This window comes from Balaenoptera borealis, assembly GCF_965194805.1.
Source record: "Balaenoptera borealis genome assembly, chromosome: 12".
NCBI lineage: Eukaryota > Metazoa > Chordata > Mammalia > Artiodactyla > Balaenopteridae > Balaenoptera > Balaenoptera borealis.
Window position 1 is genome coordinate 102,418,539 of NC_138869.1, and position 26,717 is coordinate 102,445,255.

Genomic DNA, 26,717 nt, shown 5'->3' on the forward strand with positions numbered 1-26,717 from the left:
TCTTTCTCTTTTCTAGCCCATGAGAAATCTTTGTTGATACCCAGTTAATTCCAAATTTTGAACTTCCATCCTCTTTAGCTTGCCTTGTTTATTTCCCTTATTGAAAAACACATTTATGATTTTCGACCCACAACTACTTGTTTTCAATGATCTAATGTCATTTTTAGTCTCCTCCTGGGATATTTCCTCCATTCGATACATCATGTCTGAAGACATATCTTTGGTTATATTCAGAATTTCTACCTTGTAAGTAATTGGGTTGATTTTCCTCAGAAAAACTTCACCTTTTCCTTGTTCTTCTTGTTGTTATCTCTTGGTTAGAACTTGTGATAATAATTACATTAAATAATGCCTCTAATCCTAAATTCTTACCACTTTCCCCAATTTACTCTGTGAATTTCTCCTTCAACTACTCCTTTTTGCTCATCCTCGTCCACACACCCTAATCTCTTCCAAAAAATAATTTCTTCGTGTGCAGAAAACACATAGGAAAACATTGTCTCTATGAATTCCTACAGCAACCCCAAATGGTTATCTAAAGTAACCTTAGGTATAAGCTTACCTTATAATCCTGAATCCAGTGTTTTTTATTGTTTCCTATACATAGACACTCATTCATCTATTTACCTATTGAGTACTGCGTTCACTAAACTCTGTGTGTACATTAGGTGATCTTGGAATTAAAGCAGCTGAAAGTTAAAGATTCAAAAGATCCAGTGCAGCAGCCCATCTGAAGACCTCAGCACAGCCATTTCTAGAATTGTGTCTGAGACAGAATCCACCACATGCACTCTGCACACAGCTTTCCCAGTTATTTTCTTAAAGTATCCCCAGGGGATGAATTGATTCCCTAGGTGTTCTTCTTCCCCAGTTTGTAAATCGCAAGCCAATTTCTAGCTTAATCTTCTCTAATGCCTATTTCTTCCACAAGTAAATTCCTGCCTGAGTTCAAGGTATTATACCGCAAAATCCCTAGGAAACTTAAATTGGGCATTTTCAACATAAATAATTTAAAAAATCTGTAAATATCCTCCTACTGAGCTAAGTTAACAGAAGCTAAATTAATGACAATATCTCTTAGCTAAAATAGTAAAGCAATTTAACAACACTGTTAGTTTTAAGTGTTTTGAAATCAATTTTTAATAATCAATTTATATGTCTTTAAAACTTTTATCCAACTTTCTTACTGTTTGAGATACTAATACATTTATGATTTCCAAGGAGTTATACTAAATATTTTGAAAACCAGGTAGTATGTCAGTTACTATTTTATTTACAATTCTTTTGTATTGTCTTGAAAATTATATTTGTTGTAATGAAAATTGGGACATGAGTTTTATTTCCTGGTTTTTTTTGTTTTTTTTTTTTACAGAGGAAGTGGGTAGATTGTACTAGTTGATATTTTTGATTCTCTTAGTAGACTTAAGAGAAAAATAATAAACCTGAAAGAATTGACTGATAATCTGAAAACTGGACAAACAACTCTGAATTGTGAATTTGTGTCTACCTGCTGATCAGGTTGTCTATAAAAACAAAGCGGTAGTTTTGACAGAGATAGTAATAGATTATTACTAAAAGTTTACTAAAAAGTGTTTACTACAGTAAAAGCTTCTATCAATCTGACGTCACTTGAAACGTGGATTCGAGTATGCTTTCATTACCCAGAAAATGAAGGTGCTCTATTTCACGTCTGTGTTCATATGCATGCTTGTGTGTGTGTTGTGAGAAAGACAGAGACCAAGAGAGAGAGAAGAGAGAGCACCGATATCCCACTTTTATCCAACCACTTACGTATTTGTCACTCACTCTCATGTCAAGTAACTGAATGAATTAGAGAAACTAGACAATGCTCCATGTCATCGTAAGTCACCTGAAATAAAAAATTCACAAATCCAACTGGTCCATTCTCTTCGCATACAGAGAGATGCTGACTTTAAGTGTACACCTAGTAGAAATCTACAGCAGAGGAGTTTCATGCTAATAAACACAATTTTTTGAAATATTTCTTATCTCTAGACTCAAGTGAGAAGTGTTTGGTAATCATAATTCTGTCACTTGAGTCTTGATTTTCTGGCTTCTAAGATGGACACATTGATGGGTCACATTTATGTATTTTGACATTGTACTCTTTCCGATTAGAACAGATTTGAAGAGGAAAAGTTCTGTTAAAAATTGTGTATCATGGTTTGCTTATCTCTAGGAACCCAAAAGACTGGAAATACTGACTTACGTATGATTGTATCCCTTGATCTTGGATTTCTTATGTATTCCCAACCTAGTGCATCTTCCTTACTGTATTTTATTGTATTTCAGAGATTGAAATTCTTTTAGAAATCATTGTTCAATAACTCCATTTTACTATTCAGGAAAGTGAAAAATGAAGAATTTTGAGCAAATGATAAGAATCCAGATCTAGAATTTCGTTCTCATGACTACTGCAGAAGACTGCTTTCTAGAGATAAGAAAGGATGATAAGCCAAAAACACTGGCAAAAATCAGTGGTGTGTTTATACTAATGTTAAAATAATATGACCTCTGTTCACAGAATTTGTGATCGCAGTGTGTATAATCAAACAATCTGAGGTTTACATTTTATCAGTGTTTTAGGTTTGGCCTCCGTCTAAGAAAATAACAGGAGGGAAATATTTGCTTGATATTGTCTCATTTGCTTTTTAAAAAAATTAACATAAGTTATATGCATTAAAGAACTAGATTTAGGGAACCCAATGAGAATAATCTACAAATAAACATGTATAAAATTCTGCATTAATACAGGTAAACCTCTTAGAAGTCAAGAAATACCATATTATGAATTTCTGTCAACCACATCAATAATTCTAATTTTTTTTATAGTTACTAGGATGCCATTTCATCCATTTAGGTATTTATTAATTTTTTAATAATTACATGCCCACTGCATGCCAGATATCTTCACATATGAAGAGGTTACAAATCTGATTTCATTATTCTTAAAATTTAGTTTTAGTAAAATAACAAATTTTATTTTACAGGATTTTTCATGGTTTTAGTCTTGTACATAAAACACTAACATAATGCTTGATTAATCTACCTTGAATAAATAATTTGTGCAGACACATTCTGCATGCAAGGAGTTTCTGGAATGTTAGCACAGACAAACCTCTTGTGGTATACATTTTCAATGAAAAAAATGCAGGAAACCCTCATAGGATGAAAACTAATTCACCTTTGTCATAGTTAAGTATAATTTCAAACTTCAGGAGGGTCTACAATATTGCCTGTTTTACTGGAAATTTCCACCAAGAGTAGATAAATCATCATCCTGCATCTTGAAAAATAAAATAGAATTGTCTTCCAAGTAACTTCAACCATGTACATATTCATTCATTTTCTTGTGCTTGTTATGCTAAATAATTCTAAATGTTCTCTGTGTTCTAGTATTGCTATATGCAGTTGCAGAATGGGTGCACTAGTAAGCTCAGTTTCTACCACAGGGTGACTCTGCTGCTTCCTCACCTGCCCCACCATAAATTAGTAATTTAAAGAAGAAAGGGGTTTATAAACCTCTCACATGTCACTCTGAGTTGGGCATTCTTAGCTGGAGGGTTGCTCTGGTCTATCAGAACACACAGGAAGACCCTATATTGTAGTCTTTGTCTTGAAGTTTATTTTCTCTGTGTAGGTTCATCATCTTTTTTTTTTTTTTTTAGCAATGGTTTAATTTCATTCACATGTAGTTGCCGTGAAAAGGTTAACTCATTCATAAAAATATTTTTGCTATTCTAACATCCTTTATTTACAAATAAATCCCCACCACAGAGCAGAAATGTTAGAAGTTATATCACAAGTGAAGCACATTAAGTATTTTTAAAACCTTTAAAATATGGCTTATGAACAATTTTACACAGCAGGTTACCTATTACTATGTTACATATTAAACAGATCTATGGTACCATTTTGGACAATCAGATTTCCTTGATAGTAAAGATGGAGTTGGCATTTTTGTCAAAAAGGTATTTTAAACCTGTTAGGGAGTTTCTATAGTGTGGAATTTCACTTCTTTCTAAAGTGGCATCTTAAGTATATCATTTTAAAATCAAACAAGAAATTAGATCCATCTCTGGGAAAACACCAATTTTTATTGTATGCATCACGTAAACTCCTTGCTATTAGTGACTATGCAGATACTCTTAAATAAGGAAAAAAAAAAAAACCCAGTGTGCATAATCAAACAATCAAAGCATCATCTTTTTTTATGCTTATTGTTTACATGGTATTTTTCCCCATCTTCTTCCTTTGAATCTGCCTGTGTCTTCACATTCAAAATTCATTTCTTGAAAAACAGCATTTGTTTGAGTTTTAATTTTTTAATCCAGTTTCAAAATGTCTGCCTTTTCATTGGAGTTTTTAGTCTATTTACAAAAAATTATTGATATGCTTAGGTTTATGTCTACTGACTTTCTACTTCTAAATATTTTCCATTTGTCCTTTCAGTTTTTCTATTCCTCTTTTTGTCCTTTATTGTCTCCTTTGGAGTTAATCAAATATTTGATTAGTATTGTGTTCCTTTACATTTCCTTTATTAGTGTTCGTGTTTTTCCTAAGGCTAACAGTATGCACCTTTAAATTTTGAGACTCTATTTAAAGTCAAGGTGCCAACATTTTCCCTCTTTATACTCCCAAGCTTGCATCTGACACGTCATATGCCTACTTCCCTCTTTCCCATTCTCATTTCACACCTAGCACATTTTACTTCCCACATTCTGCTTCACAAGTGTAGTAAACTTGCAAAAGTGTAATTCCATTTACTTTCTCCCCTCACTCTTTATAAAATTATTGTTATAACTTTTATTTCTACATGTTATAATCTCACCTTTTTATTTGAAAGGTTACTTGTCTTTCTTCTGTTGCTGAGCCCAGCCAATAAACTTTTTGACATTAACAAAGAAGTCCCATGTTCAATATTAGTTATCTGTTTTATACATATTAGTGTATATATATCAATCCCAATCTCCCAATTCATCCCACCACCACCACACCACCCACTCCTGCTTCCCCCCTTGGTGTCCACACGTTTGTTCTCTACATCTGTGTCTCTATTTCTGCCTTACAAACTGGTTCATCTATACCATTTTTCTAGATTCCACATATATGCGTTAGTATATGCTATTTGTTTTTCTCTTTCTGACTTACTTCACTCTGTATGACAGTCTCTAGATCCATCCACGTCTCTACAAATGACCAAATTTCATTCCTTTTTATGGCTGAGTAATATTCCATTGTATATATGTTCCACATCTTCTTTATCCATTCATCTGTCGATGGGCATTTAGGTTGCTTCCATGACCTGGCTATTGTAAATAGTGCTGAAATGAACATCGGGGTGCATGTGTCTTTTTGAATTATGGTTTTCTCTGGGTATATGCCTAGTAGTGGGATTGCTGGGTCATATGGTAATTCTATTTTTAGTTTTTTAAGGAATCTCCATACTGTTCTCCATAGTGGCTGTATCAATTTACATTTCCACCAACAGTGCAAGAGGGTTCCCTTTTCTCCACACCCTCTCCAGCATTTATTGTTTGTAGATTTTCTGATGATGCCCATTCTAACTGGTGTGAGGTGATACCTCATGTCGTTTTGATTTGCATTTCTCTAATAATTAGTGATGTAGAGCAGCTTTTTATGTGCCTCTTGGGCATCTGTATGTCTTCTTTGGAGAAATGTCTATTTAGGTCTTCTGCCCATTTTTGGATTGGGTTGTTTGTTTAATATTGAGCTGCATGAGTTGTTTATATATTTTGGAGATTATTCCTTTGTCCATTGATTCGTTTGCACATATTTTCTCCCATTCTGAGGGTTGTCTTTTTGTCTTGTTTATAGTTTCCTTTGCTGTGCAAAAGCTTTTAAGTTTCATTAGATCCCACTTGTTTAATTTTGTTTTTATTTCCATTACTCTAGGAGGTAGGTCAAAAAGGATCTTGCTGTGATTTATGTCAAAGAGTGTTCTTCCTATGTTTTCCTCTAAGAGTTTTACAGTGTCCGGTCTTATATTTAGGTCTTTAATCCATTTTGAATTTATTTTTGTGTATGGTGTTAGGGAGTGTTCTAATTTCATTCTTTTACCTGTAGCTGTCCAGTTTTCCCAGCAGCACTTATTGAAGAGACTGTCTTTTCTCTGTTGTATATCCTTGCCTCCTTTGTCATAGATTAGTTGACTATAGGTGCATGCGTTTATTTCTGGGCTTTCTATCCTGTTCCATTGATCTATATTTCTGTTTTTGTGCCAGTACCATACTGTCTTGATTACTGTAGGTTTGTAGTATAGTCTGAAGTCAGGGAGTCTGATTCCTCCAGCTCCGTTTTTTTCCCTCAAGACTGCTTTGGCTATTTGGGGTCTTTTGTGTTTCCATACAAATTTTAAGATTTCTTTGTCCTAGTTCTGTAAAAAATGCCACTGGTAATTTGATAGGGATTGCATTGAATCTGTAGATTGCTTTGGGTATTATAGTCATTTTCCCAATATTGATTCTTCCAATCCAAGGACATGGTATATCTCTACATCTGTTTGTGTCATCTTTGATTTCTTTCATCAGTGTCTTATAGTTTTCTAAGTACAGGTCTTTTACCTCCTTCAGTAGGTTTATTCTTAAGTATTTTATTCTTTTTGTTGCAATGGTGAATGGGATTGTTTCCTTAATTCCTCTTTCTGATCTTTCATTGTTAGTGTATAGGAATGCAAGAGATTTCCATGCGTTAATTTTGTATCCTGCTACTTTACCAAATTCATTGATTAGCTCCAGTAGTCTTCTGGTGGCATCTTTAGGATCCTCTATGTATAGGATCATGTCATGTGCAAACAGTGACAGTTTTACTTCTTCTTTTCCAATTTCCTTTTATTTCTTTTTCTTCTTTGATTGCCATGGCTAGGACTTCCAAAACTATGTTGAATGATAGTGGCAAGAGTGGACATCCTTATCTTGTTCCTTGTCTTAGAGGAAATGCTTTCAGTTTTTCACCATTGAGAATGATGTTTGCTGTGGGTTTGTCGTATATGGCCTTTATTATGTTAAGGTAGGTTCCCTCTATGCCTACTTTCTGGAGAGTTTTTATCACAAATCAGTGTTGAATTTTGTCAAAAGCTTTTTCTGCATCTATCGAGATGATCATATGGTTTTTATTCTTCAATTTGTTAATATGGTGTACCACATTGACTGATTTGAGTATATTGAAGAATCTCTGCATCCCTGGGATAAATCCCACTTGACCATGGTGTATGATCCTTCTAATGTGTTGTTGGATTCTGTTTGCTAGTATTTTGTTGAGGATTTTTGCATCTATATTCATCAGTGATATTGGTCTGTAATTTTCTTTTTTTGTAGTATCTCTGTCTGGTTTTGGGATCAGTGTGATGGCAGCCTCATAGAATGAGTTTAGGAGTATTCCTTCCTCTGCAATTTTTTGGAAGAGTTTGAGAAGGATGGGTCTTAGCTCTTCTCTAAATGTTTGATAAAATTCACCTGTGAAGCCATCTGGCCCTGGACTTTTGTTTGTTGGAAGATTTTTAATCACAGTTTCAATTTCATTACTTGTGATTGGTCTGTTAATATTTTCTATTTCTTCCTGGTTCAGTCTTGGAAGGTTATACCTTTCTAAAAATTTGTCCATTTTTCCCAGGTTGTCCATTTTATTGGCATAGAGTTGCTTTTAGTAGTCTCTTAGGATGCTTTGTATTTCTGCGGTGTCCATTGTAACTTCTCTTTTTTCATTTCTAATTTTATTGATTTGGTCCTCTCCCTCTTTTTCTTGATGAGTCTGGCTAAAGGTGTATCAATTTTGTTTATCTCTTCAAAGAACCAGCTTTTAGTTTTATTGATCTTTGCTATTGTTTCCTTTGTTTCTATTTCATTTATTTCTGCTCTGATCTTTATGATTTCTTTCCTCCTACTAACTTTGGGTTTTGTTTGTTCTTCTTTCTCTAGTTCCTTTAGGTGTAAGGTTACATTGTTTGTTTGAGATTTTTCTTGTTTCTTAAGGTAGGATTATATTGCTAATAACTTCCCTCTTAGAACTGCTTTTGTTGCATCCCGTAGGTTTTGGATCATTGTATTTTCATTGTCATTTGGACTTGGGTGGCTATTTCCTTTCCCATGTTAGGGAAGTTTTTGACTATAATCTCTTCAAATATTTTCTCGGGTCCTTTCTCTCTCTCTTCTCCTTCTGGGACCCCTATAATGCAAATGTTGGTACATTTAATGTTGTCCCAGAGGCCTCTTAGGCTGCCTTCATTTCTTTTCATTCTTTTTTCTTTATTCTGTTCCATGGCAGTTAATTCCACCATTCTGTCTTCCAGGTCACTTATCCACTCTTCTGCCTCAGTTATTCTACTCTTGATTCCTTCTAGTGTATTTTACATTTCAGTTATTGTATTGTTCATCTCTATTTGTTTGTTCTTTAATTCTTCTAAGGGTTTGTTTTTTAATTCTTCCAGGTCTTCATTAAACATTTCTTGCATCTTCTCTATTTTTGCCTCCATTCTTTTTCTGAGGTCCTGGATCATCTTCACTGTCATTATTCTGAATTCTTTTTCTGGAAGGTTGCCTATCTTCACTTGTTTTAGTTGTTTTTCTGGGGTTTTATCTTGTTCCTTCAACTGGTACATAGTCCTCTGCCTTTTCATTTTGTCTATCTCTCTGTGAATGTGATTTTCGTTCCACAGGCTGCAGAATTGTAGTTCTTCTTGCTTCTGCTGTCTGCCCTCTGGTGGATGAGGCTATCTAAGAGGCTTGTGCAAACTTCCTGATGGGAGGGACCAGTGGTGGGTAGAACTGGGTGTTGCTCTGGTGGGCAGAGCTCAGTAAAACTTTAATCTGCTTGTCTGCTGATGGGTGGGGCTGGGTTTCCTCCCTGTAGGTTGTTTGGCCTGAGGCAACCCAGCACTGGAGCCTACCTGGCTCTTTGGTGGGGCTAATGGCAGAGTCTGGGAGGGCTCACCCAAGGAGCACTTCCCAGAACTTCTGCTGCCAGTGTCCTTGTCCCCACGGTGAGCCATAGCCAACCCCCGCCTCTGCAGGAGACCCTCCAACACTAGCAGGTAGATTTGGTTCAGTCTCTTATGGGGTCACTGCTCCTTCCCCTGGGTCCTGATGCACACAGTACTTTGTGTGTGCCCTCCAAGAGTGGAGTCTCTGTTTCCCCCAGTCCTGTCAAAGTCCTGCAATCAAATTCTGCTAGCCTTCAAAGTCTGATTCTCTAGGAATTCCTCCTCCTGTTGCTGGACCTCCAAGTTGGGAAGCCTGACTTGGGGCTCATAACCTTCACTCCAGTGGGTGGACTTCTGTGGTATAAGTGTTCTCCAATTTGTGAGTCACCCACCCAGTGGTTATGGGGTTTGATTTTTTTTTTTTGTTCCCCCCCTACCATCTCATTGCGGCTTCTCCTTTGTCTTTGGATGTGGGGCATCATTTTTGGTGAGTTCCAGTGTCTTCCTGTCAATGATTGTTCAGCAGTTAGTTGTGATTCTGGTGCTCTCACAAGAGGGAGTGAGCTCATGTCCTTCTACTCTGCCATCTTGAACCAATCTCCTAAATTTTTCATTATAGTTATCATACTTTTCATTTCTAGAATTTCCACTTAGGTTTTTTTTTTTTTTTTTTTTTTTTTTTAGTTTTCATTTCTTTGCTGAGATTCTTTATTAGTCCACTCATTAGACCATATTTTTCTTTAATTTTTAACTTTTTTTTTTAGTTCTTTAAACATTGTTACAATAGAGGCTTTCAAGTCTTTGTTTTCTGAATCTAATATCTAGACCATCTCAAGGTTAGCTTTTATTGACTCTTGTTTTTCTTGATTCCATCTTTTTCTGTTTGTTTATTTTTTGGTGTATTGTGTTTCAGATATTGTGTATTTTAAGTTGTAATTTGCCTGTTAAGGGTTAAGAGTTAAGGGTTGCTATTACAAAGTGCCACAAACTGCGTGGTTTAAAAAAACAGAAACTCATCATCTGACAATTTTGGATGCTCAAAGTCCAAGGTCAAGGTGTTGGCAGGATTGATTCCTTCTGATGGCTATGAGGAAAAATCTGTTCCATGATTCCCTCCTAGCTTCTTGTGGTCTGCTGGCAATCTTGGCTTTTAGATGCATCACCCCCAATCTCTGCCTTCATGTTCACATGGCATTCTCTTTGTGCATGTTTGTCTCCATGTCCAAATTTCCCCTTTTTCTACAGACACAGTCATACTGGATTAGGGTCACCCTATTGAGTCATCTTAACGTGACCAACTGCAAAGACTTAATTCCCAAATAAAGGTGAATTCATAGGAACTGGGAATTAAGCCTTCAATATCTTTCAGGGAGACACAATTCAAGCCATAACATTGTCCCCATCCCCAGTTTATCCCTCAACATCAGCCTGAGTGATTCCTTTAATAATGTCTTATATGTTACTCCTCTATTCAAAAATGTTCAATGGTTTCCCAGTTCATTCAGAGAAGAAGCCCTACTCCTCAGTGGTCAACACACCCCTCCATGCTCAGCTCCTCCCTCCAGTTGCCCCTGTTCTGATCTTTTCTATTTCTCCCCTTGCTCACTTTGTTTCAGTTCTTTTGGTCTCTTTGCTTTTTCTTGAACATAAGCAAGTGGATTCCCCTCAAAGCCACGGCACTAGCTGTTCCCTCCTCTAATTGTGCTGCTCTCCCCATTATATACACGATTCATATCCTCACTTTATTCAGACATTTATTCAACTGTCTCCTTCCCTGAAAGGCTTTCCATGAATAAAATAAAAACTCTAAGTAAAATAGCAATGAAATAGCCCTTTATCCTCCCCAACTTCACCCACTGCCAATTGATCCCCTGCCCTGTTTCCTTTTTCTCCATAGCACTTATGATATATTTAGTTATTTGTTGTCTGTTTTCCTCCAGTAAAATGCCAGCTTAAGTAGAGCAAGGGTTTTGTCTCTTTGGTTCCATTCTGTGTTTCCATAATCCTCTGGCGCAAAGTAGGATTTCAGAAAATAGGTTCTGAGTGAATGGTTGAATGAATGAACTAATGAATGAATGTGCTTTGAACAGAGCCTTTTACATAATGAGTCCTAAATAAGTATTTTTTATAATTCTTATTCTTAATTAATCTTTCCCAAAATAGTTACTGCTGTGATCAATTTTCTATATGCTATTTTTCCTCTTTCTTTATTCTGCTCTGGAAATTTCAGGCTCAAAGGGAGGACCATATTCAAGAAAAGGGTAAGATCTAATGTTCAAATGTGACAATGAAATTGGGAAACTGAAATTAACACGCTGGAAACCTAGACTCGCTGAAAGTCAACAAACTAGAATTTGGCTAAAAGATGAACACAAAATTCTCCCATCTTTTTATTTTTCAAATAAAAAATATCTATCTGGGCTTCCCTTGTGGCGCAGTGGTTGAGAATCTGCCTGCTAATGCAGGGGACACGGGTTCGAGCCCTGGTCTGGGAGGATCCCACATGCCGCGGAGCAACTAGGCCCATGAGCCACAACTACTGAGCCTGCGCGTCTGGAGCCTGTGCTCCCCAACAAGAGAGGCCGCGATAGTGAGAGGCCCACGCACCACGATGAAGAGTGGCCCCCGCTTGCCGCAACTAGAGAAAGCCCTCGCACAGAAATGAAGACCCAACACAGCCAAAAATAAAAATAAATAAATAAATTAAAAAAAAAAAAGATTCCACATCTTCCCCCAACGTTGGCAAAATATATATATATATATATATATATATATATATGTATGTATATATATATATCTTCACATGTGTGGCCTTTTCTCACCCTTCTAAGTCTCCGTGCAGGGGAGGTATCCCGCATGATCCATCTATTTTCATCACTCCCAGACTTGATTTATCCCTCCTCAAACCCCTTACAATTTTTACTTCCTCCTAGGGCATTTAAAACTTACTAGTTCTAAATTATAGTTAATTGCATCTGTTCTCACTTTTCCTACTAAATTCTAAGTTTCATAGAGGCCAAGAAAATATATTTTATCCTGTCTATCTCGCAGCATCTAGTTTGAATGAGTGACTCAAAAAGGTTTTGAATAATGAAAAAGAACCTAGTTTTAAAGCACAAATGATACATACTGATTTTTTAATAGTCTTGGAAAATAACCAGGAAATAATCCCTGTTCCTATAAGAGGGAGGTATTAAATTAAATGCAATCTCTTGTTGCCATTAAACCATTAACAACCCTATCAACTCTTTGCCTGAAGACGGACTTGGACTTAGTTCATCTTTCCTTGTCTCTTCAGTACTCTTATAAAAGGTAGGGATGTAATTTTTATTTCCTTTATTTCACATTTATCATCTATAAAGTCAAAATAATACTTTCTTACTTGTAGGGCTGTTTAATGAGGCAGTTAATTATTGTATAATGCATTGTAACTCCTGGAGTAAAGGTTTTATATGTGTGCAAAGGGGTATTATTCCAGGAGAGTTATGACATGGGCAATCTTTGGCTTGTGGGTGGAGTAGGTGGAGTGATGTGATAAGACAGCAGCTGAACGAACTTCAATAAATTAAGAAATAGGGAGTTCCAACTTGCATTGTGGAAAGTTGGTAGAGAGTTCACCTCCCTGACGCTTCTGAAAGAATGGCCTTATGTTGTTAGAAAACTGACATAGAAGAGCAGTTGTCTCACACATCAATTTTGCAGTCGGCAAAAATAAATCAATTTCAGTAGCTTCAAAGATACATGTGACAAAAACAAAACAAAACAAAACCCAGATTGCCTTCAATATTGAATCCATTTATTTTTTTAAATTTGTATTTATTTATCCATTTTTTATTTTTTTTTTAAACTTTTTATTTTATATTGGAGTATAGTTTTTTTTTTTTTTTAAACTCAGGAAGCTGACAGTTCTTTTTTTTTTTTAAATAGTAATCTTATCTATTTATTTATTTATTTTTATATTTATTTTTGGCTGTGTTGGGTCTTCATTTCTGTGCGAGGGCTTTCTCTAGTTGCGGCAAGCGGGGGCCACTCTTCATCGCGGTGCATGGGCCTCTTCATTATAGCGGCCTCTCTTGTTGGGGAGCACAGGCTCCAGACGCGCAGGCTCAGTAGTTGTGGCTCACAGGCCTAGTTGCTCCGCGGCATGTGGGATCCTCCCAGACCAGGGCTCGAACCCGTGTCCCCTGCATTGGCAGGCAGATTCTCAACCACTGCGCCACCAGGGAAGCCCTGGAGTATAGTTGATTAACAATGTTGTATTAGTTTCAGGTGTACAGCAAAGTGATTCAGTTATACATATACATCTATTCTTTAATATTGAATCCATTTAAATCACATAATTCATTTATTTATTCTTTCAACAAATATCCATTTAGTGCCTCTTATGAGTCAGACCCTATTCCCTGTCCTTATGAAGCTTACATTTGTGTGCAGAAAGACAGACACAAACAAGGAAATATACAGTGTGTAGGGTTGGAAGTAACACTTATAGTGTTACCATGAAAATAAGGCATACGGTATGGCTAAGGGTGGAGATACTATTCCACATTAGAGGGCCAAGAAAGACCCCATAGTTAAGGTGACACTTGAGTAGCACCTTAAAGGAAGGGAGTGAGCCCAATAGGTGGCTGGGAAGATTCACGCAAGTTCTATTGCGAAAGCTCGCGTAGGGCCATGCTCGATGTTTGTAAGTTCACTTTTGCTGTTACCAATTCTCCCTCCTAGATTTTCAGCCAATTTACACAACTTAACTTAGTTTTTGGAATAAATTTGTCTAGCGTGTAAAGACATTACAATTCATATAGTGTTGTTCGTTTTAGGTAACACAAAAATATTTGAGCAACAAAGTTTTGGGGTAATTTATCCTGAAAGTAAGGTCAAACACAAACACACATACATACACATAAAGACAACCATCCCCCCTCCCCAATTTTCTGTTTGTCTTACACTTTGTTATTTCTCTATCGTTAGAGAAAATTAAAGCAAAGGATGAGCTAAGAACCAAGTATTAGTCACCAGCGTGGTGGTGACTTTTAGATGAAAAATTCTCTGACAGAAAGGAAACGTCTTCTGCTTCACTGCCTTTCACATCAAAGCAGAAGTAGAGGTGTGGTTGAATAAATTTTTTTTTAAAGTTCAAGTGATCTTTATATTGGTAGACATTTGAAGTTCATTTTACTAGTGATTTAGTGGCTTACTGGCTTTAATGGATTTGAGTAAACTTTAGCCAGAGCTATGTACCACATTGCAAGCCCACTACCTGTAAAGGAAAAAAAAATGTAGTCAGATTTCTTTCCTTCTGATAATTGGACTAAAACTTGTTGTCTGAACTAAGTCAGTCCAATTATTTTTCTTCAGTTCTGTCGGACCAGGGACTAAAATATTAGAGCAAATAGATAGATAACCTCCAAATTCATGGTGTCTTTTTTTTTTTTTTTTTTTTTTTCTTTTCTTTCTTTCTGGAATTCAGAAGAAAAGAGGCTCTTTTAAAAATCTGAGTATATTGTGAAATTCTCTGGTCTTGATTTATATGTGTTACACAATCTGACTTTAAAATTAAAATTTTGTGTGTGTGTGTATAGAGTGGAGTATGTAAGTGGAAAATACTGCTGGCCACGTCATTATGACTATTTTACATTTAAACAATGAATTCACCACCTGTAGGCCTTATCTCAAGGAGCAGTGGGTGGCTAGAGCAGAGAAGTCTTGTTGTCTTCCTAACCTTTTTCCTTTCTGTCATCTCAGATGTGTGGTGGAGTGTTTCACCCTCGTGGTCCACTCTTCATGTGAGTAGCCCGTGCTTCCCAGGCAGGGTGACGAGACAGGAAGTGGCAGAGGCAGGGTGCGCTATGCTTCCACTTACTCTGAAACATATCCATAGCTTGTTCATATGTAGCTGCATTGCTAATAGTATTAACGTGCGCATACATGTCCACAAGCGAAAACCTCGGGGATACAGCTAAAGACCTGTGACTTCCTACTTACATAAAACAACCTACGTCTTTTTCTTGCATTTATTTCTATTGCCAGGAGCTTTGAAAAGTGTCATAACCAGAAGTCAAGTTCTTTGAGGTTTCCTATTATGTTTCTTAAGAATTGTGCAGTGGTGATATGAAAAACACACATTTCTGGTAACAGATACGAGCTGTTGAGGTTACCAAAATTAGAGATATTCAAGATAACAAAACACTCTATAATGTGTATACAAACACATATGGCTATATGTTAGCTTTCCCCAAATGGCATTATTTCTATCTGAATTAAGCACAGGTAATTTTGTTTGGAAGTATGGCTTTTTGGCAACGTAACAGTTTATTACCTTTCTTCAAACTGGTTCAAATTTACTTAAGTGCTTGTCCGATACTCCTAATGGCTACGTTAAAGAAAAAAACATCAAGGCATAATCGTTTTACTTAACTAATTTATCTGTTGGTAATCTTCTATTAATTTTTTGCCCTTTTATTTCAAGGCAACACACAAACTGAAGAATTGTGCAGAATTGCTGATATACATAGGCTGCCATGAAAATTAAAATTATCTAGAGGAAAATTGAAAACACTATCAAATATGTACATGCTTCCAAAACTTCTGATGTTATCCAAGGTTTTCATATCTAAGTCAAGGTCATAGGTTAGATTCTTATGTGAGCCAGCTATGTCTTTGTCCAAAAAGTAGAAACTATGGATAGGTCAAGGAAGAGGCTCCATTGTTACTCTTTGGGAAACCAACTCCTGCTGTGTCTTTTCCTTCCTGGGGAGAGAAGTTACCATTTTTTACTAGACACAAATCTTTGAAATTTTGACTTTTTTAAAATTTACACTGGAATATGTGATATTGTAGAACTACAGACACAGTCTTAGTCATACCTTTGCATTCATTCATTCTAAAGGAAGGCATTGTTTTCTAAGACAAAACACAGCATTTATGGGTAAGATGCCCATTTTACCGAAACCCAGTTTTTTTAACCAAGTGTTCTCTCCTAAAGAGCTGGTGAATAAAATCACGATCATCAAGGCACAACTTATTTGGAGTTCTGAGCTTCAAATACACAGGAGACCAACTGGGTCACCCAGTATGACCTAATTTCCTGACCCTGGTTCCCCCTTGCAGACTTTCCACACTTGGAAATAAAGTGCAAATTCGAGTGAGGAAAGAAAAGAAATCCACCCAAGAGCTGTTAAAAAATGTATGTATGCAGTAAATCTATGTACCACTGTGTAATTATAATAACATAAACAAATCCACTATAAGGACATTCACATTAGACCTAATTTTATGCTGAACTATTATAATGCAGTTAAGAGCCTCACAATCCTGTTTTAATTAAGCTCTGTTGTGAAACATGCAGCATTTGAACCTGTTCCGGCCTGTTTGACTACCACTGAATTAGCGCCCTTAACTTGTTTTTCTGCTGAACGATGAATCTCATTTAAGAATTCGTGTTTGCGGGTCTGGCATTTGGTGGGTTCTTCTATGCTATTGTGCCTCCAGACCCAGGTCAGCTAAGCTGCTCAGATTCGCCCCATATGTAGTCTCTCGACTCACTTGTCTCAAAAGATTTGTTAACTTACCCTGGGCTCTCATGGAAATGAAGGGACAGATTTGATTGGTTTAATGAAAGAGATTTCAGATGACAGGAGACTTCACTTGTGGAGCTAACTTCAGATTCTGTAGGGCACAGTAAGCGTCTACTGGCCTATCATTTTGCAGAAATACTTAGTGAACTTCAATTTTCCATGGATATTAGTTAGGCTGCCAAATAGTTTAACCGTTACTCATTAGGAAATGGAAGACAAAGGCATCTTTAGAAAATGCACTTTCTAGAAAAATCACATCCTGCTTCCTTCTTTTTATCTCTCACCTACTTTAGGCAAGAATGTCTAGGTTGTCTAGTATTTGCCTTAACAAAACTTTCGCTTCCTCTATGCAGATTGCCTGAAATAAAATTAAACGGGAAATCTTACAGGTGAACATTTAGCTTGGTGATCAAATATCCGGCCAGTTTGCTGAAGAGCTCGTTACTCAACAACTAGTTTTAAAGAAATAGAGTTAAAAGTCAGGAGAACAGAGTTGCAGAGAATCATGTCCACCCACTTACATTATTTAGAAATGAGCCAAAGGACTTAAGAAAAATCAAATAGTGATTTCTTCATCACATCTCACCTCTGCGTCCATCCTCTGAGCTACCTCTCTTCAGGTTTAGTTCCTGTTTTAAAACATCCATGTTCTGCTTCTTTTTTTCTTTCTTTTTTTTTTTTTTTTTTACCTTGCCCTACTTTCTTAACCCTAGGGAGGATTTTAAGAAGGTTTCAAAGCTAAGCATCCCCAAATGCTTCAGGCTGTCTTTGGTTGTAAGTCAGAATATAAAGCAATTACCCGGAGGGCGGGATGTGTTCGTGGCCAATGGGAGAACACTCCCTAGATCAGCAGGTAACTGAAAATATTCTCTTAAGGGTGAACATCTGGTGCAGATTCTTAACCATTTCTAGTGAGGTTTTATGGGTCACTCTCCCTTTTCCTTTTCCAAAAGGTGTGTACTCATAAAGCACAAATAATAGGGTTTAACTTGGTCCACATGCCTTGTGAACAGGTGTTTGATTATCTTATCTTAAGGACTGCTAGCTAGAAATTCTGGAAATGACCACAATTGCCTTAGTATGAGAACTTTATGGTCCAAAAAAAAGGGGGAGAAAAACATCAGTTTTTTTTCTAGTTAATCTCCAATTCAAAGAAGATTGAGAACATTCCATGGGATATTAATAGAACTAAATGGCTGCAGTAATTTAGATGCGGCCTCTATTTTGGTTTTCTATGACAAATGACACTGTACCCCGTTTGAGTCAAGAAGGATGTTTGCAAGGTTCCTGCACAGACCAAGGACAGAAAAATCTTCCCGTAGATTCTTTCACATGAGCACTTCACAGAGGGAAAATTCATCCTCTAGAGTCATGTTTAGACACAGTCCCATTCTGCAGCCACACACTAACACACAAAGATAGTAGTGTACTATGTGATCAAACACATTACCATGTGGTGTAATCAAAAGTACATTGGCTTTTGGGACTTGCTTGGCGGTCCAGTGGTTAAGACTTCGCCTTCCAATGCGGGGGGTGTGGGTTTGATCCCTGATCAGGGAGCTAAGATCCCACATGCCTTGGGGCCAAAAAACCGAAACATAAAACAGAAGCAATATTGTAACAAATTCAATAAAGGCTTTAAAAACGGTCCATGTCAAAAAATCTTAAAAAAAAAAAAAAAAGTACATTGGCTTTAGAGCCAGACCAATTTGGGTTCAAATATCAGAGCTGCCTGATTACTTTTGGGGTCTCAAGGGGCTACTATGAGATGTATGCCTCTTTGCCCCACCTGATTGATTTGAGAAAAATTAAGTAAACATAGGAGCCAGACTAAAGGAAATAAAAATGTCAGCCTCATGACTAGTAAAGCTGTTTGGACGATGTGTCACTAGATTAGCAGCCAAGTGGGCTTGGTAACTCATCACCCCATAAGGAAGGAGCTGGAAGGCAAAGTCGTTCGTGGAAGAGGCCTGCTCTTGTTAAAACTTGACTATGGACTGGCAGAGGATGTGGGTGCTTCCTAGGGATGGCCTGGATATAAAAAAATGAGAAGGAAGGGGCAAGGGAGCTACTCTGATTTTTTGTTCCTAAATCACCAGGGAGGAGAGTAAGAAAAGCTTGTGGGGAAATCGGAGGTGGAGGAGTAGGATTATTTATTAGTAAATAATATAATCATATAGCTGTGTCTTTGGGCAAGTTATTTAACATTTCTGAGCCTCAGTTTCCTTGTCTATAAAATGGGAATAGTAATACCAACGTGACAGAGTTGCAACATAAACAAACAAAAAGCGCGCGTGTGCATGCGTGCATGCGTGCGTGTGTGTGTGTGAACTGCCTACCTTCAGACCTGCCACTCAATAATGCTGATTTACTTTCTAGTCTACCCACCCCTTTTCTTCCTAGACCCTGGTCAGTCAAGGATGTCTCTGGGTAGAAGGCAATTCACTCCTCTCTTTCCTCGGATTAGAGATGGTTGAAAAGGAGAGGAAGAAGGACATGCATATCAAAGAAAACAAGAATTATTTCTAAAACTCTACTCTGCACAGTCTACTGCCCACATTTTCAAGGTCACTTACCTTCTGAAAGGAATCATCTTCCAAAGCAAGAGTTACTCCTTTTCAGACAAATGTAGACATCTTCATAGCCCTTTAGCATGCAGGTGCTGTCCAGGGGTGCAACATGGGTTTGTTTTATACTGAATTTCCAAGACAGAGAGGTTCCCATCCACCAAGGCTCCCAGCTAACTTTCACCCCACCAAACCCTTCGCAGAATGAGCGGAAACCCCATGGTTCTCCAGGACATGGCATGCTTATTCTCATCTCATTTCTTTTGCTCTGCTTTGCCTGAAGTTTATCCTTTTACATCCAAAGGCTGGGAGACATCAGAGACACGTGTAATACCTGGGCTGGAGCTGCGTGTGCAGCCAGGAGCCTTCAGCTCTGATCCGGGCTCCAAGCACAGACTTCGTGAGGGGCCCGAAGGAGCAGCCTGCCATCATCCACCTCCTGATTTTACCTGAGGATGTTGTGGTGTTGCTCAACACCCTCACCAGGTGACCATGCAGATTGAAAATTAATTACATAAATGGATTCATGTCCCCATCGTTGCTCCCGCAGTTTTGACATAGCTTAATACGTTCTTTCTTTAGATGGAGTCAATGCCGTCTTCAGACCTGTGCTGCCTGCTTGCTGTGGTCTCACTGCAGTGGTGTGTTGCACCTGTTGTCACCTTTGGGGTGTCTCTGTCACTCAAAGCTCACATCTAGCTAGCAACCAAACTCTGATGATTCTCTCTCAGAAAAAGAAATCATTGACTCTGTCTCCAGTCCAACTGTCACTGCCCAAATGCAGGGTCTCATCGTCTACTTTTGGTGAGATGGTCTCCAATCTGTCATCCTCTGGTCTACCTGGCATTCTGCCTTTAGCCCTATTACTCTAAAATACAAGTCAAATCAAGCCTGTCTTCTGCCCAGAAACCTCCAATAACTTCCCCCCTTTATGGATTACATTACAAATACCTTAGTAGAGTATCCTGCATCTTCACGGTACAAATGATGTTTCTAGGCTCACGTCCTGGTCCTCACACCTCTCCTTCAGTCAGATCCACTGGACTGTGGATTGGCCCTTGAGCCCGCCATGGGCTTTTGCATCTCGGTGCTGGACACACCCATGGCCCTTTTCATACCTATTGAAATCCCATTAAGGTTTTGAGACCCAAATCAAGCCTCGCCTCCTCGCTAAGGTTGCTTCCGTACACTCATCACAATCGAACTTGCTTTAAGTTAATTGTATGCCGATCTCTTTTTTTTTTAATTAATTTATTTATTTTGGGCCGTGTTGGGTCTTCGTTTCTGTGCGAGGTCTTTCTCTAGTTGAGGCAAGCGGGGGCCACTCTTCATCGCGGTGCGCGGGCCTCTCACTATCGCGGCCTCTCTTGCTGCAGAGCACAGGCTCCAGACGCGCAGGCTCAGTAGTTGTGGCTCACGGGCCCAGTTGCTCCGCGGCATGTGGGATCTTCCCAGACCAGGGCTCGAACCCGTGTTCCCTGCACTGGCAGGCAGATTCTCAACCACTGCGCCACCAGGGAAGCTCCCAATCTCTTATTGTGAATTCCTGGTATATTGTTAGTTCCCGAAGTTTATATTTTCTCAAAACCTAACGTAGAACGGATTCTCGATAAATGCCTGCTTTTAATTGTATCCAACTTTAATCTTTTCTCTCATTCAAGCTATTTCAAGACATTTATCGCTTCTTTACCTGTTCATCCAGATTTTAATCTTACCTTTTTATTTTCAAAGAAAAAAAAATCACTAGCTAGAATCTTGAGAGTTTATTGTCAATTATAGACTTGAATTAAATAATAATTGGCCAGAACTTTCTATCACATTACTTAAACTTTCCGTATTATTGAGGATTCAATGTACTTGTAAATTATCTTAGAAGGAGTTAACTTTGGAGAATGTGTTTGACATGGACTTTCTGCCACAATAGATAAATGCCTTCTGACTCAGAAAGAGCCAGTGAAGAAATCAACTGAATACTTTCCTTTACTTACCTCTTAAATGACTGGAGTATGTGAATATGGAAACTGAACATTTTAGAAAGCATTTCTGTAGCTCAGCAGTTGCAGGAAAAGATAACAAAGATATCTAGAGACTAGAAGTTTTATCAGCCTCAAAAAAATCTTTACAGCAGTATAATCTAATCTTTCATTGCCAATATTTTAGACAAGCAATAGAACAGTGTTTTTTGAACTCATTCATATTTCAATTAATGTTACTGAAGTCCCCACAAGGTGTGTTGTATTAAACCATGGAATTGTCACAAAGAAAAAATAGTAGGTAAACACATAAAGTATGCAAAAATCCTGCCCTGTGCACTTTGGTAAAATGTATCTTTAATTTATCTTGCCCCCTGTTTTGGCGTTGCCAGAGACTTAGCACTTAGCACACTATGAAGAAGCAAAAAAGAGCAAAGATTTATTTTGGATGGGAAAGCACAAACACTCATTCATAAAACCATTCGTAAGCATTTTTTTTTTTAATCAACACTGTCATTGCCGCAGCCTGCTTGATCTTCCTACTCTGGGTTAATATGGGAGCCAATTACAGCTTCATCTGTGTAGAATTAACTTTACGGAGCACACACCGGGGATTTGTCTTCCTTCACTATTTAGATATATGTCATAAAAATATGCATGGAATGGAGTACAGGCACTGCAGATGGCAGAGACTTTCAGATTTATTGCAGAATCATTTAAAATTGGTTATGCTCTTGCCAGAAGTTAATTAATTTTTTTCTCGTCTTTTCTGGGGCTGGGGGGTGGGGTGGGGGGCCTCTGTGTCTCACTAGGTGGCAGTGTATGATTATATCTGGAAAAGCCATGGCGTCCAGTCCGGCATCTCCAGCTGTGACCTCCAACAGCAAAATGAAACTTCTGTGTCTGCACTTGGTCCAGGAGATGTTACTTCTCATATAGCTGTGTACACTGTTTATCCCAGTGGGTTCCAAGAGCTGTACCGCCATTTTCTGAGGCTCCCTAGTGGTGCCATTGTTGAGGTGAGTATATATGAAAATATTTTAATGCAAATGCTGTGTATGTCGTAGTGCGTGAATGTGAGTGTGTTTATACTTGATTTCAAAGGCTTCAAAACTACTTTGCAAACATATCATAACTGATGCTTCTAGTACCATAGAGGATGTGAAGATGTATTTTAGTGTTTTCCTAAAGAAACGAAAGTACCGCGTAAGAAAAAAAATGTTTCTGAGCTATTGGAAGAAAGGCAGGAAAAAAATCACGTGAAATAATTCAGGATTCTGCCTGCAATAACTTTGACTCAGTCAATATTTGGAAACATCAGCAGATTGATGAAGAAGAAATATCTGAGTCCATAGCTACTTCGATGCCACAGGAAAGTACACAGCTCTTTGTTGAAATGATCTCACACAAAATGAATGAGATGGTGTAATTTCATATTTTTTCCATGAGGTAAATCTTAAAAAATAAAGGAAAGCCTCCATTCCCTAAATCTTTAAAAACTTTTTAGAGTAGTATTTGGCAAAGATCCTAAAGTCATGTTTCCTCCTAAAATGTCAAAGTCTTTAGGTGAGCTGAGTTTGTTAAAAAAAAATCTCTTACATTGCCTCAAAGTCTCAGAATCCAAACTTCAGGGCATGTTGAAACCTGAGGCTCCCATTAGCCTCAGAAGTGCTGTTGAATAATGAAGTCAGAAAGAGTGTTATTTCCCTTTATTTGGTGGGAATGAAGGATGGAGGAGAAGGAGAATTTAGATGCGTATCACATTCAATTCCCTGGTCTTGGTGGCATGAAACTCACTTTGCAGTGGCACAATACTACGTTGTTAAGAATTTGCAGAGTAAGAATCTTTCTGTTCGCATCACACTTTCTCTGTGGAATTTAGCTATTGCTGTTTCTGTTACAAAGTTGATGAAAGTGTGTCTTCATAAAAGTCCCTTTGAATATAACCTTGAAGAAATTTTTAATTGTTTAGAGCTCCGCCTTGCAGATAGGGTGTTTCCTCTTTCTACAAAACCAGCCCATGACGAGTTCGGTACTTGGGTGATTCTCGTGGGCTCTCTACTCAGAGAAGCAGAGATGTGCTAGACAAGGGTCCCCATCATTTCACCTCCCTTCTCCCTGATATAAGAGGGGATTGTGTATATTGTAGCAAAGCAGCAGGTAGGCGGATGAGGACTATATCCCACGTAATTCTTTGCGGGCTTGGGTCACGGGCTGGTATTGGCACTTCTGTGTATGATCTTTTTCAGACTTCGGCAACATTTGCTTTAGAAACCTCTTTGTGGGACAAAACTGCCACGACTTAATTTTTTTTAAATTTACATAAGCATGTGCTTAAATACGTATGCACACCATGAGCTGAACAAACTGGAGAAGCCAGGATGCCAGGGATATCTGCCCTTCTGCTGCAAAACATCTTGCAGCTTGTAGTCCTTGGGTCCAACTGGGAAGCTGAGGTTCAAGGTGACCTGTTCTCATAAGCAAAGCAATCATCAGGGCTTTAATTCACTCACTCCTGCACGTGCGCTAGGACCTTGGTTTAGTCATTTCCCACTCCTCTGCTTATATCCTTATCTGTACAACTGGGTTATAAATACTTATACTACCTGCCTCACAGGTATTTGGGACAGATGAATGAGATAACATTGACAACATATTTTAGTTCTTTTTTAAAAGGGCACAATAAACAGTTCAAAGTATTGTGGATCATGCACAATTAAATTCATTCAACTTTTTTTTCAAACGTAGTAACATTATGCTAAAAATAAAATAAGGTAGGTTCTAGAAGGATTGAGAGGTGGGGCAGGAGGTGTTATTGACCCATCTGGTTTTGGTTGCCTGTGTTTTCCACACTGTTGGATTATATGACGGTGGAAGTGTGTCTGGACCCCTCTAAGCCTGTTCCCAACAGAGATACTAACAAATACTAAACCAGCGTTCCCCCTTTTTTCAGATCTCAGCAAAGGCACAGGGTCTCACTCCCTCTGCAGTCCGAGTCTAAAGCCTACCCACTTATTTCTTTGTGCTTTATGTTACCTGCTTTGTCCTCTATGAAATCCATTTTGAAGGGACCTAGCCTCTTTGCACCTTCTCTGACACTTTTTTAGGAGTACTAGATTTTATTCATTAGCCTTTCTAAACTTGTTTCCAGTATTAAACTGTGTGTCCCAGAGGACAGGAACCGTCAAATCATACCAGTCCCAGAGCATATTGAAGACTAGGCAGGTTTTCTTTCAGCCTATTCAACAATCTTCCTACTTTCTTTTATATCTCTCCTGACCCCTAACGGGCACAGTCTCATCTATCACTGGCTTTCTGAGCTATAAAACCTGAAATTGGAATGGATTTGAGACTGATCTTTTGCAGCTTCAGTGAGAAGTGAAATTCATGCATTATCTTTCCCAAAGATGTATGCATGGTAAAGAAATTTCCAACAACAGCACCTAGATAGATTATACTTTCCGGACTGAAGAAACATCTATTCAACTTTGAAAATTGTAGTTTCTAAGTAGTCATCTACTTGGATTAGAGTTAACTCCTACCTTTGAAGTCCTTATCTCTGTACTAGGCACAAAGCTGTTGCTCAAGGAAATCTATTAAGTTGCATTGAATTTCTGGATGCCAAATTATGCTACTTGATGGGTAATTATGCGCCATGAGACCTTTTCCACTAACACCTATATTATGCGAATTGAGGGCACCTATGCTAAGGAAATGACTCAGATCCGTCTAGAGATACCTGTAAGATCCATGCTGTATTCTGATGGGCTATTCTGATAGGGGAAGAAACAGGTAGCTGCCTCTAGACCTAATTTAATATTTACAAATTAGATCTGGCAATAAACATGAAACAAAAATGGGTGAAATTTTGCTTCACCTTTATAACCTGAACTCTATTCTCAGAGGTTTTATGGTGGTTGTAAAACAGAGTACCTAGTGTTCTGAGCTCCTTCTGCATCTAACACAGCTACAGCTTGTGACGACAGTGATTTCTAAGTCTCCTCTCCTAATTCTGATATGAAAGATAGGTCACGTGTTAACCTTTTCTTTCTTTTTTTTTTTTCTCAAGAAAACCTTAGCAATTTGAGTTTCGAAGCACGTTATCTTCAAGTTTTTCATTTTTTTGTGAAAAGCCATGGTTTTTGGAACAGTATGATTTCTGCACTGAGAAGGTCAGATTCCATCAGGTTGAAATAGAAGTTATATTACAAACTATCTTTCCTATGGATTTATGTTCACCACTTTTTTTTCATCTGGGCCCGTGACCAAGATGACACAGATCTTACAGTGTTGTACATATTTAACTTAAAAAATAAAATCCCCTCCACGCTTGTCCGAGATGGTCATTGGTCTGTCAGGAGGTGAGGGCCTCTCTTGAATTATCTTTTTGTCAACCCCTCTGAGGCTGGGCAATGCCATGGACTCTCCGCAGAGGAATACTTTTTTAAATTAATTCATGAATTAACTTTATATTGAAGTATAGTTGATTTACAGTATATCATGTTAATTTCATGTACAGCAGTGATTCAGTTATATATATATACATACACATATCTATTCTTTTTCAGATTCTTTTCCCATATAGGTTATTACAAAATATCGAGTAGAGTTCCCCTGTGCTGTACAGTAGGTCTTTGTTAGTTATCTATTTTATATACAGTACTGCGTACCTGTAATGCTTTGTCTCCGTTCCGTAGCTTGAGGTTTTGTTTTTGTTTTTTTTTTTGTAAGTACAAAGTTATTCTAAAGTATTTAGTGCCACAAAACCTAGAAACCCAGGCAAGACTGGTGCAGACTCATCAAGTCACAAATAAGCTGCCGGATCCCAGGGTATCCATCGCAATTAAGAAAGCCCTTGGAGCATTCGTTGGGGGCGGAATGGGAAAAGGGTTTCTTTGTCATTAGAGGCGGTGTCGCCTGGTGGTCTGAGCAGAGAAATGGGAGTCAGGAGCTCAGCGATCTAACAGGGGCTCTGTGAGGCCCTGCCGAGCGGCTTCCGGCAAATCTCTCAGCCTCAGGAGGACGGGCTCACCTACTTTGAATCTCCCATCTGAAGAGCTCCTTACCCAGGGCCAGGGGATACACAGCAGGAGGCCTGATTCCTTGTCTGCAAAATGAGAATATTAATACTTGCCTAAATAACAGATTAACCAATTAGTGGTTTTATTAAGTGCTCTGCTGATAGAAAAAGCAGCAGGAGAAGAAAGGTGAAAACAAAACACGGAACCACAATTTATGATGAGATGGGTTTGATTCAACTCCGGATTCTTCTCCCACTCATGGAGTTGAGTGACAACCGGTGGGAAGAGCAGGTGCAGAGGGGCTGACCCTCACTTGTTTGACCCTCCACGAGAAGGCAGCAGAGGAAGCTTTATCTTGCAAGCCTGCATGAAGCTTTGAGTAAATGGAGGGAAGAATCGTATTCTGTCCTTGAATCAATGACTTGCGTGGCAAAACAGAATACAAATAACTGAGAGTTTTCGGTTTTAACTCTTCTATTGTAACATCTTCCAGAAAAGACTATTTATTGTTATTGGAAATTCCCATATCCATCTGCTACAATGACTAATTTGCTGTGTGTGTGTGAGAGAGAGAGAGAAATACACAAAAATGTGGAAGGGAAATCAATAGGAAAATACTG

The 26,717-nt window shown here is 38.1% G+C and overlaps 1 protein-coding gene across 1 annotated transcript in view; it reads left to right on the top strand.

Annotated features, from left to right (window-relative positions):
* LOC309608051 (uncharacterized protein) overlaps positions 1 to 26,717 on the top strand; it is a 286,253-nt gene that overhangs the window by 244,372 nt on the left and 15,164 nt on the right. The window contains exon 21 of the mRNA XM_082347275.1: positions 21,889 to 22,095. Within this exon, the coding sequence (XP_082203401.1) occupies positions 21,889 to 22,095 (207 nt within the window). The remainder of the gene's footprint in view (positions 1 to 21,888; positions 22,096 to 26,717) is intronic.